This window comes from Populus alba, chromosome 1, assembly GCF_005239225.2.
Source record: "Populus alba chromosome 1, ASM523922v2, whole genome shotgun sequence".
In the NCBI taxonomy this organism is placed as follows: domain Eukaryota; kingdom Viridiplantae; phylum Streptophyta; class Magnoliopsida; order Malpighiales; family Salicaceae; genus Populus; species Populus alba.
Genome location: NC_133284.1, coordinates 30570550 through 30589616, shown reverse-complemented (window position 1 = coordinate 30589616; position 19067 = coordinate 30570550). Strand labels below are relative to the sequence as shown.

General features: G+C 34.8%; 3 protein-coding genes and 1 non-coding gene across 4 annotated transcripts; 2 read left to right on the top strand and 2 right to left on the bottom strand.

The window, feature by feature from the left end:
- Positions 1-2366: 2366 nt before the first annotated feature.
- LOC118047114 (serine/threonine-protein kinase-like protein At3g51990) lies at positions 2367-4348 on the bottom strand. Its single transcript, XM_035056308.2, has one exon. The coding sequence runs from the start codon at positions 4094-4096 to the stop codon at positions 2849-2851; it is 1248 nt and encodes a 415-aa protein (XP_034912199.1). The 5' UTR covers positions 4097-4348; the 3' UTR covers positions 2367-2848.
- Positions 4349-9511: 5163 nt separating this feature from the next.
- LOC118047120 (acyl-CoA--sterol O-acyltransferase 1) lies at positions 9512-10980 on the top strand. The gene has a single exon (XM_035056316.2). The coding sequence runs from the start codon at positions 9767-9769 to the stop codon at positions 10853-10855; it is 1089 nt and encodes a 362-aa protein (XP_034912207.1). The 5' UTR covers positions 9512-9766; the 3' UTR covers positions 10856-10980.
- Positions 10981-12966: 1986 nt separating this feature from the next.
- On the bottom strand, positions 12967-14272 carry LOC118047121 (structure-specific endonuclease subunit SLX1). Its single transcript, XM_035056317.2, has 3 exons — positions 13918-14272; positions 13456-13562; positions 12967-13307 (listed from the first exon to the last, which is right to left on the bottom strand). The coding sequence occupies exons 1-3, from the start codon at positions 14160-14162 to the stop codon at positions 13114-13116; spliced, it is 546 nt and encodes a 181-aa protein (XP_034912208.1). The 5' UTR covers positions 14163-14272; the 3' UTR covers positions 12967-13113.
- Positions 14273-15063: 791 nt separating this feature from the next.
- On the top strand, positions 15064-15135 carry TRNAN-AUU (transfer RNA asparagine (anticodon AUU)). The gene has a single exon. It is a non-coding gene; the product is annotated as a tRNA-Asn (tRNA).
- Positions 15136-19067: the final 3932 nt, after the last annotated feature.

The window sequence follows — 19067 nt, the reverse complement described above, 5'->3', positions numbered from 1 at the left end:
AATTATTGTGTATACCAAATTCAAACTAACTTACATTCTTATTTAATATTTCATTATTTATTAATAGTGATCAATAAAACTATCTTAAAAAGACGAGAGAAGGGCTTTTTCGCTCCACTCTTTGAGTGTCAAATCCTAGAGTCTTGAATCTGGCGGCCATGTTAGACTCATGAGACTTTAGTCAGGTGACCATTCATTGATCCAACACATGCCAATAATTTTTGAAATAAAAAATAGAAAAGACATCTTCATGCTCTTCTGAATATCTAGATGTAGTTCATAGTACAAACACTTTATATTTATATATTTATAATGGGATCTAAATGCAAATACCCTGTGTGTGTGTGTATATATATAGTACCATTATAGTAATTTTCCTATATATTTTAAAGTATAGTATGATATAATAATGTGAATGGACCACTTGGATGCATATTAGTCCTTGTTGGGACAACAATTTGAGGTATTCAAAGAAAAATGTGACACGTTGAAATTCAATGTAAGATTACTTAGAATTAAACTAGATTCTATCGTTTTGTGTCATGACAAATTTTAAATGTAACAAAAAATATATAGGTTTCATAAAATTTTTCGGTATTTTGTTATTAAACCTGAAAATATAATTATTTAAAATTTTTTTATTAAGATAATTTTTTATTTTTTCTATTTTATTTCTTAGCTAGTATAATATTTTTAATTGAAATATAAAACTTCAATGAATTTTCATGAACAATTTACTACTAAGATATATAATAATTAAAAAAAAATTAAAATTCAATCAAAAATTTATAATAATATTTAAAAACCAAGTCAAAACTAAAAAGTAAATGAATCATAAATTGCTCTTTGAGTATAAAAAAATAAAAAATAAAAAATAAAAAATAAAAAATAGGGGAAAAAGAAGAAGAAAGATTGCAAACAACCAAACCCAACGCTTGACTTGCTCACTCATAGCAAGGCATGCTAGACCCTTTTTATTTTTTATTTGTTTTATTAAAGGGTCCGCTACTTATTTATTTTTTAAAAAGTGTTGTGCTGCTACCCAATGCTCTCCCACATGATCTCGAGACTCTCCCAGTGCTAACCAACTCACTTACAGCATGAGAGTGTGATAACATGGTTAAGAAGATATATTAAGCTTATTTATTGATTATATGAATAGTAAAATAACATAAAAGCCTCAATTCTCTTTTGAGTAGTAACATAATTTCTCCAGCATTACTATGATTAAATTGAGGGAAGCTGCTTATGTTCTTTTCGTGTTTCAACATGGTGTTTAGCCCTTAATGAAGATGGAGCAATAAGCACAAGAAAGTGAGGAAATTTGTTTTATTATATGCATGATTACAGGTACAGGAAAGACAACAATGGAGTTGTTTTTTCTAAAGGAATTAATGGCAATTGATTGTGGCAGGTTAATATCAATCATGGCGAAGGAGTTCCTTCTTGGAGTAAACACAACACCAGTAAGTTAGCCAATAATTGAAACAATAACAGCTGCATGCTGTTTATCAAGAATAACAATGCTCGAGTTTGGTTTAGAATTACAACTGTTTATTAATCAAGGAAAATCAAGATAAAAACATCGGGATTTTGTTGTTTTTTGATATTAGCCGGATAAAACTCTGCCGGAGACTCTGGCCACCAACCTAGCCAATATCAATGCTCTACATGACAAATGTCGAGCTCAAGGTAGCAAGAAGACTATAGCGCTACACAGCTGCTAGATTTTCTGATACGAGTAATGGGAAGACTGAATAATTTTTCTCTGGAAGGTGCGCTGCAGACAATTTCCAGCATATTTGCAGGAACTTCAAAGCTTAACTGAGAATTTCATGTATATTTCTCTGGATGTGCCCACAAGAAAAGTTTTTTCACCAAAAAAAATGCCTTTGTTGTCAAAGCAATTCCAATCTGATGCAGTGTGTTTGTTTTGTGTTGGGAAATGATTAGTTGAATGTCCACGTACAATTCTTTTGGAAGAAAAAGGCTCCGGAATTACTGAAGAACATATCATAAACCACGCAATTAACTACTTTAGAATAGAGCCTTGATCGACGTCCTGCTTCAGATTACGCTTCCAGCGCTCATTTCTTCCTCACCCGCAAGTTTTAGGGTTCGAGTTTTCTTGAAACAACGCAATTTTCGGCTAGGTTGGTAGCCAAAGTCTTAAGCAGAGAAAGAACCAAACTACTTGCTTAAAAAATATACTTCGTTCGCACTGATTTTACTAAAACCTGACGAATTCAGAAGCAAACATCATGGACCACCAACATTCCTTCATTTAATTCTAGATTCCAGTAATGTCTCAATCTAATTCGAAGATACTTTCGCCTTTAAGATACAGAAAAAACTCTGGCCAATAATAAAGACAACGGAAATTTGGCATAATTTACTTATTCAACAGAATTCTTGACCATACATCGGCTTTGCATAACAAAGGCGTAATAAATGAAAAGGATCAACAACCTATGCAAGGGATATGAGCCCTTGATCTAAATGTATGTGGAATTTAACAGCACAATAACATTTCGACAAGCATTGAAAACTGAGTGAAAACCACTGATCAACGAGCTACGAAAAAATCTACAACAACGTAATTCTCAATCAAGAGAAGCTTATAACCTCAGCCTCGCTCCACCATCGAAACTTGAATGAGCAACCGTGTTATTCCTTTTTGAGAATAATTCTGAACCATCCCCAGCTGATTGGTGTTTTCTCACTTGAAAGAGACCTTTATTATTATTATTATTATTATTATTATCATCATGAGCCCGGGATTGAGCTCTTCCTTTGGTGCCATATCGTGCACTAACAGATCTAGAACTAGAAACCCGATTTACAGGTTTCAAACTAGATTCAACCCATCAGTCTCCGCATCTGTCCCGGCCATGAGTTCCATCAAATTGCTTCGAAACCCCAAATCTGAATACACTCTCCGTGTATCCATCACTGATTTCCTTCCCATTTTACCATATATTCCTTCCAGAATCTCTTCTCCATCATCCTGTGGTCTGGAACCAAACTGTGTATTTCTTAGTTCAGTTGGACGCCCCATTGTCTCCACCATCATGCATGGATTGTTAAACCCATTCCATGAATGAAGCGGAACCAATTTACTCAATGCAGCTAACCAATCAACCACTTCCTTCATGGCAGGTCTCCGCTCCCGACAAGACCTCACACATTTGGAAGCAATCAAAGCCAACTGCTTCCTAATCATAGGATCCTTAAGCGGGACAGTTCTTGGATCATAAATAGCACCAAGTTTCCCCTTTTTAATGAGTGGAATTGCCCAATCGACAATAGAAGAAGGAGAATGCCCCACATCAATAGCCTTCCTCCCGCTAATAATCTCCAACAGAAAAATCCCAAAACTATACACATCAGTTTTAGTACTCAAATTATCTGGTGTGACATAACATGGATCAAGATAGCCAATAGTACCAGCAGGTGGGGTTGACTTAATTCTATAATCATCATCAACACCGCACCTAAGTGCTAGACCAAAATCACCCAATCTCGCATTGAAATTCCTGTCAATCAAAACATTTGCAGACTTAATATCTCTATGAATTACCGGTGGGTTTTGTGCGTGTAATGTATCAACAGCCTTAGCAATTTGCAAAGCCATTCTAATCCTTCTACCCCAATTGGGTGGTCTAGAATTTGAGTGAAGAGTATCATAAAGAGTACCATTACTCATAAACTCAACAACAAGCAACCTATCCTTAGTATCATTAGCAAAGCCTAATAAGTTTACAAATCTCGGGCTGTGAATTTTGGACAAGATCTCGATCTCGTTATCGACTTCTTGGCCAATTTCAAGATCCTTTGAGGGTTTCTTGACAGCAACATGACGGCCACGTAAAACAGCCTTGTAGACACAGCCATGGCTGCCTTTGCCTAGGAGTTTCTGGTCAGAGAAACCATCGGTGGCAGCTTCAATATCACTGTAGTTAAACTGTCGGATCTTGATGGGTTTTTCTTGTTTGGTTCTTGAAGTAGAAGTAGAAGGAGACGATGATGCTTGAGATGATGGTGTAGTAGAGATTATGGCAATGGCTGAGTCTGCCTTGCAAGAAAGGTATCCCATCAAGAAAAATGTTTTATTTCTTTTCTTTTTTTTTTGTGGGAAATTATGGTGAAAGATGAATCCTTGATGCTCTTTATTTACTTATTGAATAGAGATATAAACGAATTCAAGAATACAAGACAAATCAATGGCTTTCCTGCACGAAGAGGAGGGATGTTCTTACAAAGGGTAGTTTGGTGGTAGATGATGGGAACGGGATTGATGGAGTATCTGAGAAAGTCTTCTTGGGTCTTGGACAAAGGACCCCACTGACTTGGAATCCCTAGACTATTTTGATAAATTAAGCGAGCAGAGAGAGAGAGAGAGAGAGAGAGAGATTTTTGTTTTTTAAAAAATATTTTATTATTTTAAATATAATGCCGTTGTATTACGGCATTGACGTTATTACGATACGGCAGGGGCTGTTAAATTTTTTTATTTTATTTTTTTTTATTAATGTGGATATTTAGATAATTTATGTTGAATTTTAATTAATTTTACAAATTTTAAAATTAAAAATTATATAAATTTTTAGTAATCATCATATTAATAACTATAAAACTTAAATAAAAAATAATTTTTTTAATTTTTAATTTTTATTATTGTATCTACTAAATAGTTGATTAAATGAATGGGAGGAAGGAGTAAGACGACCTTTTCTTTTATGTGTTTTTTGGTCAAAAGATGATTTGTCCGGATCTTCAAAATCTCAGTGGATTTGTGAGGAGAACCGTATTATCATCCAATACGCAAGGGAAGTAGACTCGTGTCATTTGCTACACGACAGCTACACTTTTGTTGATTTATGATCCAAGTCAAGAATCAAATAATAAAATAATAAAACAACAAATCAAACCTTCTGCAGCACGTATGCCGCAGAAGGCCCTTAAGGTAAACCCATCACCTTCCACCGCAAAAAACCTTTTTCTAAAGGGGACCAAAGCTACAAACAAGAGATGAAAGGTAAGTTGCAACGGGCAACTCCTCTTGTATGAGACGGGACTACTGATGCACCCTTTCATTGCATTTAACATCTTTATAGTGAAATATCACTATCATTCTTAATATAGAAGTTAGTGCATTCATAAATCACAATCTTGATCTGATTCGCTCTCCTGCCGGATAGCGGCCTGTGCAAGGAGGCACCATGCTGATCGTTTCCTTCCTTCCACATGTCATCGTTGATGTAGTTTATAAAAAAAAAAAAAAAAAATTGTATCTCATATTGAAAAGAAACACTTTCTTTGAAATTGAAGTGAGTATGGGTTTCTAAAAAATTAAGTGAAAGTAATGGTGGATGGGCAATCCTAATAAGCTTTTTAGTGTTATTATATGAATATTTATAATATTAAAAAAAAATAACACTTGAAACTTAATATGTTAGTAGCTTTTCAGTTTCATTTAACAGATATAATGAATTCTATTTTATAAACATTTTAAAAATAGTATTTTCACACATTTAAACCAACTCTTTATTTGTTTTCATTTTTAAACAGATTCTTCAACAATATCTCCTCCTCACATCACGAATTGATTAGCATCACTTAATATGAGTAACGATAACCAAGATTCTGTGTGTGTGTGTTCTCTCTATGTCTTTAATGCACAATAGGATGTACTAGATAGATGGTCCATACATTGCTGCGAATCGATTCTTAATCAGTATGAACCATTTGGCTAATGGCAATTAGTGATTAGATTTGTGAAATTTTGAATATAGAAGTTTGCTAAACACGGACAAACAATGTTGAGATTCAAAAGCGGCTTGTCATTTTTAAGAGAATCAATGTATTTGCTAACATTGTGATGAAGTACTTTAACAAAATGATGGGTGTTGGTATGAACAATGATCATCGCATTTACACACGTTCTGCATTGAAGCTTAGAAAGCTAGCGATCCAACATTTTTTTGTTAGAATTTTCTTAGAAAATAATGATGCATAAGCAAGATTGAAGGAAACAATTTTTTTTTATTGTGATATAAAAGGCAAAAAAAAAATAAAAAAATAAAGAAGGGATTGAATATAAGAGCATGCTATCTTTGAGCCGCATTTTAGAAAGTAATTGAAATGCATATTAAAGGCAATGAGAAATTAAAATGGTAGTTGCTTTGACTAACCGATAAAACATTAACAAACACATCAACTAGAAACTATTGGTACAACCAACCACCCCTGATGATGGTGTTTTCGAACCCTTCCTTCTTGTTTATTAGGTGATCATAATAAGCTTTCATTGCAACCCTTTGGTGTTTTCTTTATGTTTGGTGGTCATTGTTTGCAAACATAATGTTGTATTGATAGCCATTTTTGCAATAAAGAAACAAAAAAAGATATTGAAGAGCCATAACTTTGGATGCAACTTTGATATCCTCTATAAAGAACCAAAACAACTTTCAACAACAATGTCACGCTCAATGTAGAAACTCCCAATATCACCAACAACCAAACCACCAACATCATCTAACAATGGATCATCATATTGCCTTGAGTCATTGTCTTTTTTGCCAAGTCAACACAATGTGTAGTTTGGACCTCCATCATTTGCGAGCATTGGCTTTACATTTTGAAAGAGCTTGACTAAGCCATTTGTTCATCAGGCATTCTAATAAGACCATGACCCTCATCCAAATTCGAAGTTGAATTCCCTCTTATAAACAGTGACAACCTATAATAGCTTCATCCCCAACATTATAAATATAAAAGCTGTGAGAATTTTGGCTAATCATCACCAAATGATAAAAACGAGCCCGTTAAATGGTGGCAATGACTATTAATCTTAAAGACATATGCGTTTGGTTAGTTGTTTAACAATATGATCGACCTTTGCACCTATCAATATAAAGGGAAACATTAAATTGTAAGCCAAAGATTGGTCCAAAATTTCTTAGAAAAGGTTCCATTGTTAAGGTTAAGCAATTTATCAACAAATTTAGGCGTGTCGTATGGCTGGCAAGGAAAATTTTCCATTAAGAAAACAGGGTGAGAAAGCAAGTCGAATCCTTGAGGATTGTGTAAGGCACTCTTGGACCCAAGACGCACGTTCCTTTATTTCATTGAAAAATGAGGATACACCCTATTAAAATGTTTCTAGGCTTCATTATCAAAAGGGTGGACCATCACTTCATTCATTGCATCATATGAATGATGTCATGTCATGTGTTCAATAGTCTTTGGTGACATGAATAACCTTTATAGTTTATGCGTGATTAGAAAGTATCTAAATTTTCTATGTGAGATAAGAGTCCTTTCTCTGTTAGTTTTAGGTTTATAACAAGCATACCCACATGTTTTGCACTCGATCAACTTTATATTTTTAGGATAGTACAACATGCAGAAGTTTGGACACTTGTTAATTTTCTAGTATTCTATGTCGAGTGGTTTCATTATGGATTTATCAGCATTTAAGTTCTCTTTTAGCCTATTCCCTTCAAGTAAAATACTTCTCGCTTATTCAACAATTTTATTGTAATCGACTTCACTCAACCCATAATCTGACTTGATGGTGAACACATGTGTAACAACCGATAATTTACTGTGATTTATGCATCCATCCCATAATGGTTATTCAGAGTCTTTCAAAATATTAAAAAATATGACCACATCTGCATTAGGTTCTTCATCTACGATTGAACATTGATTGGGATAACCTGATTCACTCTTATCGCATCAATAACTATCTTCCTATAAGGACTACTATTATCATCTATAACTCTATGCATGTTGCTAGAATTAAAAATTAGCATAACCATCATTTCTACCATAGTCTCGTGAGGAACATATAGTTCTTTGTGTACAAACTAACACATGTATCTCTCTATAAACTCTTTTTATAGAAGATGCATTATTACAACATTTAAGTCGATAAATTTTTTATTTAGCATCTCTTACATGAACATCTAGCACCGTCTCCACTAATATTTCTCAGATTAGATAAAACATAATTAATAAAACCTTGAACCCTACTACAACAATCCATCATACGCAACCCTTGAGGTGAATTTTGATACATTCATGAACGATCATCCATTACTTATATCAAACCTATATAGAATATTGATGACAACATATATTACTTAATTAATTGCATAAACTAAATAAATTTATAAATATTGGTTTAACTCAAATTTATTCAACCTATTTTAATAGTACTCTTAATTCATTGTCAATTGTCTATATAAATTGAATTTCTATTTATATATAGTAATGAAATAATCATCTTATTCCATTCAATTATATATATTTTTTATTGAATTACATATAATTGATTATACTATAGTACATTACATCATACCAAATCAGCACCAAACGGTTGTGTTTTTTTTCAATATGTACAATCAGGTGCCTAATCCACATGGTTGTCACATAAAATTCTCGGATTATGTGCTTCAGCTATCTTCATCAAATCCAGTTTGAGCTGTATAGTACTGTTAAACACGTTCATTAATTTTAATTATTGCATCCTCTTTGTACCTTAAGAAAAGAAGAAGAAGGTTGAAACCTAAAATTAATGCTTGCTTGTACAAATAATTATGACCTTTGCAAAAGGAATATTGTTTTGCATAAATCCATTCCACAAAGCTTGAACTTAAAATGGTTGCAAAGTTATAAATTAATCTCTAAGATATTTTCAAGATAGGACTTATTTACTAAAAAATAACCAATGGATCTTTCACAAATTATTAAATTTGTTTTCATAATATTGTGATTGTTGTATTTTAAATCATTTCATTTCATAATTAAAATTATTCTATTGGATGAGAAGATATTTGCATTCAAAGCATATTTTTCAGACTCGATCCAGGTTCCGGGTTTTGATCGTGTTACCGGGTCATCCAGGTTAATTCCTTTTTTTTTTTAAAATTAAAATGATGTCATTTTAGTAAAAAATTAAATAAAAATCAACGGGTTGCAACGAGGTTTTTAACCGGGTCTTGTCGGGTCATCCTGTCGAGTCAATCGGGTCACTGGATTTTTCCTTCCCTTATTTTTTTATCAAATCGGCCTAATTTTAGTCCTGAGTCAGCCGGGTCTCAGATCGATCTGCTAGACCAGACCGGATTTCAAAGCTACGATTCAAAGTGTCATTCACTATGATTGATAATATAAACAAATTTAATGAATTGTGATAATTTTACTACTTAATAAATTATTAATTACGAGGAGTGTTTAACTGTCAAATCCTGAGTTTCGAGGATGGGAATTCAGCATTTTAGCACATGAATTTTCCTGGCTGTTCAAAATCTATTACTTTATTGAACAAGTCATGTTATTTTATTATACGATATGTCAATGGCCTTGCATCCATCACAAAAGAAGTTTACGTGTAAATATGTAGATAAGGGAAGAACGGAAACAAATAAAATATATAGCAGACACAAAATGGAGAATGAGACTATTAACTTTAGAAATTTTATAACGAGTAACGTGTAAGCTTGTCCTGATATTTACAGTTATATATATAAAAAAAACAGTTGGCTGGCCGGAAACCCAGTCGAAGTCACCAACCAAAACTCCCCGGAAAAAAAAAAAAAAAAGTCCCTCAATCATGTGTGATGGTCAATTTGGTTGCAATAGCTAACAGTAACACGAACTACAAATCAATTGTTGACCAGTCCCCCTGTTCAAAAAAGGATATATATAGAAAAGTAGATCATGATGAATTACAGAAACATTTGCCATCAGAGACAAAATGGCGAATGAGATCGCTAACTTTATAAAGGTTTCGTTCTCGGTCCTTGCCTCCACCTGCTACTGCTATGCTGTTGGTCGGATAGTTCCAAAAGGAACTGCAAGACTCCTTTGTTTGCTACCAATCGTTGGCCTCTTTCTCTATCTTCCTCTCCACCTGCACACCATCTATCTTTCAGGCCTTACAGCTTTTTTCATTGCTTGGCTTGCAAATTTCAAGATCTTACTGTTCGCTTTTGGTGAGGGTCCTTTGTCTTCAGATCCATCAATCTCTCTTGCAAGTTTTGTGTTTGTAGCTTGTTTTCCCATCAGGATCCAACAAAAGCCATCTCCTAGGTCCCGTGACTCCCATCTACAGGACAAAGAGCCTAAAGATGGTAGAAAGCATATGAAGTATGCAATCAAGGTGTTGCTTTTCGCTATATTGGCTAATGTTCCAGGGTATAGGGAATATATTCATCCACAGATCGTTTCCTTCCTCTACTTTCTCCTTTTATATGTTGAACTTGAAACACTATTCGGTGTGGCCGCGGTTGCGGCTCGAGTTTTGATAGGGCTAGAGCTTGAGCCACCATTTAATGAGCCATACCTCTCAACCTCATTACAAGATTTCTGGGGTAGAAGATGGAATCTCATTGTTTCAAGTATTTTACGACCTGCCGTGTACAAACCAACACGCAATCTTGCTTCACGAGTTGTTGGCAGAAAGTGGGCACTAATTCCTGCCTTCATGGGGACATTTCTTGTGTCAGGACTCATGCACGAGCTGATCCTTTTCTACTATGTGGAGTGTGATCAGAGGTCCCCATGGGAGGTCACATGCTTCTTTCTCCTCCATGGAGTGTGTCTATTAACTGAGATTGCTTTAAAGAAGCGATTTGGTGGCCGATGGCAATTGCCACGGCTGGTAACAGGGCCTCTGACAATAGGATTCGTGTTGTTTACCGGCTTTCAGCTGTTCTTGCCCTCGTTGGATCGGTGTAAAGCTTTTGAAAAGGCGTATGTGGAGCTGGCTGCATTAATGGCGTTCCTAGGGAAGGAGAGTCAAAGGCTTGCTGATTATTTGGTTCGTATTCCCCATTACAATTGAGGATTGAGTGTTGTACTCCTCCATTAATTGATTGTACTGTATTGACTGAAAATTTTCAGAACCCTCTGAGAGTTGTAATTGAGGAAATTAGTGCAGGGGTAGGCTCTTCAATGTGTCTCGTTTCAGTGTACTCTTCTTTCTTGTCTTGCTTATATTTTTCAGAAGGGGAGGGGGGGAGCAATCGATTTCGTTAGTCACTGAAGTGAGAAAAGATGTTGATGTTCAAAATTGATGAATTTCCCAATTCCATCTACGTTCAGATATGAATTTGATTATCATGTTATAGGTCAGGGGGTTGAAGGCTGGCATGAGAGAAAAAAGGTTTGGAAAAAAGGTAAGGAGTACACTGGTACAAGACTGGCTTCCAATCCCACATGGTTGGTAGTAAGTAGGCTTGGAGTTGAACTCGAATGTTAACTTTAAACAAAGAAGCGAGTTTACTTTTAGAAAGCAAACGCATTTTTTTTTTTATCAGAAAAAAACGTGTAAGAGTATGATAAAAAAGAAAGAAAGAAGGCATGTAAAAAATTATTATGAAGAGAAGAACAGCTGAAAGCCGGTAAACAACACGAATCCTATTGTCAGAGGATTTGACTCGTCTCCGAAGGGGAGGCAAGTTTTATTGTTGGAGATGGGCTCAGACTAAGGGAGTTAAGAGAAAAGGTGCATCTTCATGGACATCTTTCAATTCAACAACTTCAAATATTTTATGGCGCGCACTGAAGATGCAAGAGTAGCCAGTTTGGAAACTAATCATGGCATTAATAAGATAGATATGCAATGGACTGATGGATTCTGCTGCACACCCAAAGAAAAGGAAGAAAATCTTATCATCTTATTGTTGCAAACTCTTAAAAATCTGTAAAAGCTCACACTTGCGTTATATGGTGCTATAGAATTCCCATCTTGTACTGGTAATCCATCCCAAGTCTAATAAGGCTGGATATCCGTTGTTGTAGATAATGCACATTGTTTCCATTCACTGCGTCAATTATCCACACTCAGACACTTGATCATAGAGGCGCAGATAGAGTTCTATCTGTGGGTAATAAGTTTTATGGGCCTGGTTCTCCTTTCAAGCCTTTCCAATCTCTAGAAACTCTACCGTTCAGGAACGTGTTGGATTGAGAAGTCTGGACTGCTCGTGATAAGTTTTTCTTGTCTCCATAAGCTTTTGTTAGAAAACTTGTCCGAAGATCTTTACATTTCTGCTTGTCCACAGTTAAGAGATTCGAATAAGACTATCCCATCTCCGTCTTTTCATAAACTTCACATAGAAGTGTAATCAGATGCATGATTCTCGTATGACTAATCTCCCCTCCCCCTTACCTCCTTCACATTGTTTAGGAGTTTCAGGCTGGCAGTGAAGGAGTTGTATGGTCATTGGAAGCACTTGAGCAGCTTAGCTGCTGGAGACAGAAGGATGCAACAAACTGACAACTTTGAGGCAGATGGGACTCATATAGACAGCTTGTCTGCACAGGGTAGTAACTGAGACATGCCATTAGCTAATTACCTTTCCAGTAACTTCATGCACACTGACATACTCCGATTTCTGGATCCTTATGCTTGGAAGTTCCCTCTGACTCTTCAAAAGAGGGAACAACGCAGATTTATTTTTCAGATTGCTAGCAACCGGAGTCATTCATACAGATTATGGAAGGTGATAATCTCAAATGCGTTACACTAGCAGACCACATGAATTGGAAATGCTGTGAAGTCTCAATGTTAACCTTGTCAGTATTTGGACTATAAATGGTTATGTTACTTTGAAATACTGCTTAAGTGGCTGTCAAATATCAGAATGGGAACTTCACAGACTCCTTTTCTCTTTAACACCACCAAATCGATTCAGTTGAGATGGTTTCATTTCCAGATGACCCATTGTTTCTCACATTCATAAACTATCTTTATACTGTAGGAAACAATTATCTGGAATGCATATCCAGGGAGCATCTAAACCTTACCACTCTTGAGCAACTGGTTATATTTCATGAATACCTCACTAATTTCTATAAATGTGCAAAACTTCTTCTCTTTGCAATAATTTCACCACTCTTTCCTTCTATCATTTCACATGGATGCAATTGGAGTCACATTGAAGGAAGATATTGTGAATACAATGAAAAGAATATATTGAATTGTGTCAAGTGTAAGTATACAATGATCAAATCATAGTAGGAGTGGTATGCAATAGTGTATCACAAAGAATACAATATAACTTAAAATGTGTCCAACGTGATTGCATATTATCAAAATCAGAAAGCATTCAATTTCCAGTCAATTTCTAGGTGATTAAGATCAAATGAACCTTTAACCCTATTGAGGGCAGTCTTCCTATGTTGCAGGAGTTGGTGCGAGTCCTTGCTGCTCTGCTTCATCTGGTCATCGTCTATCCTTTTTCGAGGCAATTTCCTTGAAAAGCTTTTCCATTTTGATTCAAACTTGCAAGCTACAAAATAGAAAATAAAAGGAAGAAAAATCAATAGATTAAACAAATTCATGCCACAAATCAAAATATCAAGGAGAAAAATCAAGAACAGGAGTATGAAAATAACTCTCATTGGCATTTGTGAAAGTGGTATAAAGAAGAAAATTACCTTCACTTCGGTCATTAAAACCGCGAATTATGCATGCACAAATCCACGGCCTTCCTGCACGGGATGCTTTTGCACCTCCTTTAAGCTCGCCATTATGTTGTTTCAAGCTGCATTAAAAACCGCCAAGTTCAACAAGTATGCATTCGTTCATTTCTATATTGCACATACTTGAGCAAGAATAACACAACCCATTTGTGAAATTCACAAGTGAGGCAATCGGAGACCGTGCTCAATACAAAAGTCAATACATCTGGTTAAAAGGCATCGGCAATTACCAAATTAACTAGCATGTTATCAAACTTGCCATTGCAGACATGATTAGAGAACTATTTTATTTACTTATTCAAGTCGTGAAATGATTCGTCACCCCTTTAATTTGTAAGAGACAAATTGAAATTGACCCAGATAAGCATTTGCATTGAATTTCAGAAAATAAGAATTGAATCAAAGAAATAAACGCACCGGCGAGAGAAATTGGTGGAGACACCAACGTAAGTCTTGATCGGGAGGTTGGTAGAGAGAATAAGATACACAGACCATGATCTCGATTTCGAATTTGATCTCGATTTTGCTCGTGTTTTTCTTGATCGGGGCAATGATGAGGATGAGGATGGTTGTTGTTGTTGTTGTTGTTGTGGTGGTGGTGGTTTAGATGAGGATGCTTTAAGTTTTACAGACCGGAACGTCTTAGACAGCAACCTCGTCATCTGGTCCGATGGGATGGATTTGGTTGACCAATGGACCAACCGTTATGTTACGGAAACGTATTCGGTCTTGTAATCTTGTTTATTGCACTGTAATCTTGGTTGACCAACGGACCAACCGTTATTGACCATAGATGCTGCTGTACCGGCTTCATCCCTCAATAATTTTTTTTTCTTTAAAAAAATTGCTACTAACGTTGTACCCTTGTTTACTTGTAGAATACCCTTGTTTACTTGTAGAATGCATGAAAAAATTATGAAGTAAAATTTTTAATTATAAAAAAATTAAAAACAAAAAAATAGTAATAAATAAAATAAAAATCAAATTTAATGTAAAAACTAAATGAAAGAAAATAATTAGAAATTAATTTTTTTTAAAATAAATTAAGAAAATATCAATAAAAAGAATGAGGATCAAAATTGGATAAAAAAAACTAAAGGAAATTAAATGATGAGAGATGAAGTTGAAAAAGGTAAAGTATAAAAAAATAAGCAATCAAAAAAATGAGGATCAAATTGGATAAAAAAACCAAATGAAACAAAATGTTTAGGGATAAAATTGAAAACAATTTAAACATAAAAAAGCATAAAAAATCACTAGAGCCTAACCACATCTCTATTGTGATGATTTTGAAACTTTCCATATATATAGAAATAGAAACAGATAGACTAGAAACAACATCTCTTATGTCAATGATACCAAAGAAAAGGGATATTAAATAAATGGAATTGAGATATGGATGGAATATAATGAAATAGAGCCACTTTGAGGTTCCCTATGAAATGAGGCATGGAACGAAGACACTACGAAGAAGTTCTGGGAGTCACGAAGGAAACTTTGAGCTCATACTTGTCAGGGTTTGAAAACAGGAATTGAACTCTATGAGATCTAATCTCCCGTTGTTCCTCAATAGCTCAGTGGTAGAGCGGTCGGCTATTAACAGACTGGTCGTAGGTTCGAATCCTACTTGGGAAGATTTGATTCATTCTGAATTCTTTAATTCAAAATTTGAAAAGAGAATAAAATGCCACTCCAAATGTCATTGTGGACAATTGATTTTGGTAATTAAACAACTCGTCACGTGTTACCTTAATGACACGGAGTTGTCATGCATCAACAACTTTGTTTTATAATAATATTACAATATTTTTTAAAAAATACCAAAAACCCTTATCTCTACCAAAAAAACATAAAAAAAAAAACATAAGGAAATTATGAAATGCCGTTGGAACAATGCTTCTATTTGTTTGAATTTAAGGGTAATTATGTAACTTAAATGTTCATAAAAATAAAAAGATAAAAACATCTTTTTTTATACAAGTTTAATTGTTCTTTGCTTTTAAGATATCAACATAATTTTACTATGCAAATAATATTTAAAAGACATAAAAGCCTTAGGACCAAAGACATACATTTATTTTTACTTTTAAAGGCAAGAAAGTTTTTTTTTTTTTTTTAATATATATATATATATATAAACTGATTTATCCCCAATCAAGCTTGTAATGCCCAATTAATCCTTAAAAAAAGAGAGGAAAGTTATGTTTTGATGAGAAAATTTATAAAAAAAAAATATACACACCTTGTCAAGAAATTCTCTTTTGAAATACCATTTTATAAAATCCTAATTTTATTTAATTTTCGTTTTTTTAGTGGGACGAAATCTCTTGCCGTTGTTCATTTTCAATTTCATGCATTGTATAAGGTATTTAACAATAAAAGGGGCCATTAGAGAAGCCATGTTCTTGAAAAAACAAAACAAAAATAAATAAAAAAAGAAGAAAAGGAAAATAGTAAACTTCTTGGAAAACTTGATGATTCGAGGATGCCTTAAGATTTCATTATCCCCTTGCAGAAAGGATTTTATTGCATTAACTAATCCTAGAGAACCTTGTTGGGCGAGCTAGAAAATTAAATTTGAGACCACTGCAAGGATGCCATGGAATCTAAAATGTTCTCATTATCTGTCTCTCTCCACAACAAATGGAACTAATTTTTTCATGCTATCTAGTACCAATGTTATGTCCAGGTAAAAAGCAAGTGTGTTGGGTATTATGGTAGTTTTCATGGTTGTGGTTTGAAAAAAATTGTTTTATAAAAAGTATTTTTAGTTGAGGTTGGTTTGGTATTTATGTATATTTGGTTAAAACTGTGGTTGAAATTGAAATTAAATAAAAAATAGTTTAATGTGTTTGATTAATAATGCTTTTGAAATTGAGGTTATAAAATAAAATAGTTTATTGCTCCTAGCTGCTTCCCTTTTTCTTGCGTTTCAAACGCAGCATTCTATGAGACCCATAAACAGTAACCGATGTTTTTTTAATTACCAAATAGGTTGCTTCTGTGTTTTTAACAAAATGCAGATGCAATCTTGTAAACAAACGCTGCCTAAACTCTTGTAATTGCAGCAGCTATACATGTAAATGTTACTTGTAGTATCAAATTGATTCATAACAGCAAGATTCTTGTAAATTATCCCCATTGGATTAGTATGGGCATTGAAGTTTCAACGACTATTCTTCACAGCATGATCTATGGGATGGGCAACAAAAAGTGCCACAGAAAGTGCCATTAAGCTAATAATAAGCAATGAGCTGCTGCATACCTCAGGAACTTCATCATGAGGACAATGACCAGCTGGGCTAACCTCGTAATACGGAGCTGCTGTTTCACCTGAGGGCCCCAGACAGGCTTCACCTAGGGATCTGTCAAAAAACCATCTCAACCCAAAAGTTTAAGTTATTAGGTGAGGCCTCAGGATATGATTTATATTATTCTCTAACAAACTCCCTCAAGTGAAAGCCCTTTGAGCTTGAAACTTGCATAAGCCCACTTTACCCTGTGCATAATTTTTATCAAATAAATAGGGATGGTGTGATTCGAACTCGTGATCACTTGGTCATCAAAGCTTTGATACCATGTCAAAGAACCATCTCAACCCAATAGCTTAAGTTATTAGGTAAAGTTTCAGGATATGATTTATATTATTCTGGTTTTCTTTTCCATACATGAGACAAATGGGAATACGGCTCATTTTACACCTAGAAACACAAATAAGCTACGAGCCTTTCAGTTGGAGCAAGAAAAAGGAAAGAATATGAGCGGCTTATCAAGAGAAGATAAGAGATATGCAGTGCCTGCATGCAGGGGCGGAACAAGAACAAAATATTAGGGGGGGCCAAATTAAAAACCTTTAGTTACTTTTATTAAAATCATAAATATTTACAAGGGAGAGGCTGGAAAAAACATATCCTTGCAGGGGCCCCGGCCCCTGCCAGCCTCCCCCTACCTCCGCCACTGCCTGCATGGCTGAAGTTACCCTGAAGGATAGCTGTCCCTGAGGAGCAAACATAATCGAGGCAAAGGATGCAGCAGCAGCCGGATGTTGTGTAATCTCAAGAATACGAGACAACACTTTGTCGATATTTGTATAATGATCTGTGTAAACATGTTTAATTATCTGTGCAATACTTTTAGGATCACTTATTTTCTGCCAACTGGGAAAGAATTTAATAACATTAGTAAGTTGGAGAAGATCGATGCATAATTGTAGTAGTAGTGACGATGGTGGTGGCAGCAGGAATTAATCAATCAATAATAGCTTTGGAGAGACAAATGCAACAGCTTATTTCTTGAGACAAGTATGTTAAAACAGAAAAAGCAATCCACACACACACACACACATATGCATACGTACTGTCATAATTCTTTACAATTTCCCATCTAGTCTCCTTTTAATGCTTCTAGATTTATCCCTTCCGGGTTCACTAAACATTTCCCTTTTCCTCCCAAATTTCAACAATATCATATGTTAATGCTGAAGGAACAATTCCTTTAAAAATAGTGATACCGGCCATTTCACTGATATCATCAGCCAATCTCCACCGAGATTACTAATCAAACCACTTCTTCCCAAAACTTTAGGATGGTAATGCCGACACTAATGATTCTTATTAGTATCATTAGTCGTCCTTACCGGACTGACTAATCAAGTTTGTTGTAAATATCGATATCAATGCAATCTATTGATGTCATTGACTATTTTTAACTCGAGATAGTTAATTAATTTTCCATAACACTTTGAAATATCTCCGGGAATGCCGATGTCAAGAATTCTTGACATCATTAGCTTTCACATCAGAAATAGCTAATCAAGTTTTATGGGATTACCAAAATCGACGTCGCCCATCGACATCATTACCTAATCAAGTTCAGTATTTCTCATTCTCTGGGATGGTCATGCCGATGTTAGTAAACCTTACTAACATCATTAGCTTCCCATACTCAGGATCGGCTAATCAGATTCAAGAAACGATTATCAATGAAGTTCATTAATATAGTTCACTATTCCTAACCAAACCAATTAGTCAAGTATGTTTTCATTTCTTATTTATTTCATCTGATCTATTCTCCTTTTGGCAACATCAATATGTATACAATCTAAGAATTAAACAAATTTCCAAGGTTACAAATATTTAAGAAGGGTATAGGTATATGACACCTATCTGCTGCAGAAGCTCGGCTCACGCTCCCTTGCTTCTATCGTGCCCCTCCCGCGATACCTCCTAAATCAACATGCATATCACATTATTTCTTACTCAAGTTACATTTCACATAACAACAACAATAACAATGTACAACAACAATCTTGACTCTGTTTTTACAATTGCTTCCTTTACATTTGCATTTCTATTACATCCCTTAAGATTATGGTTCATTATCAAATCATAACTAACATCAAAAATTCAGTTTTGAATATGGCTTATTTCCTTTCGAACACCAAGACATGACACTACACATTTTCCGATGGAAGGAAACCTAATTCTGCCCCTAACATGACTAAATTTCATGTTTTGACAACTTGTTGAAATTGCGAGCAGAGGTTGTAGCTCAACCTCTCCTCATAT

Bases quoted from the DNA above. Each gene is read 5' to 3' on its own strand.
- LOC118047120 (XM_035056316.2), top strand. From the start codon at position 9,767: ATGGCGAATGAGATCGCTAACTTTATAAAGGTTTCGTTCTCGGTCCTT.
- LOC118047114 (XM_035056308.2), bottom strand. From the start codon at position 4,096: ATGGGATACCTTTCTTGCAAGGCAGACTCAGCCATTGCCATAATCTCT.
- LOC118047121 (XM_035056317.2), bottom strand. From the start codon at position 14,162: ATGACGAGGTTGCTGTCTAAGACGTTCCGGTCTGTAAAACTTAAAGCA. The intron at 13,563-13,917 runs GTGCGTTTATTT...TTTTTAATGCAG, and splicing joins TCCACCAATTTCTCTCGCCG to CTTGAAACAACATAATGGCG. The intron at 13,308-13,455 runs GTAATTTTCTTC...TCTATTTTGTAG, and splicing joins TTTTAATGACCGAAGTGAAG to CTTGCAAGTTTGAATCAAAA.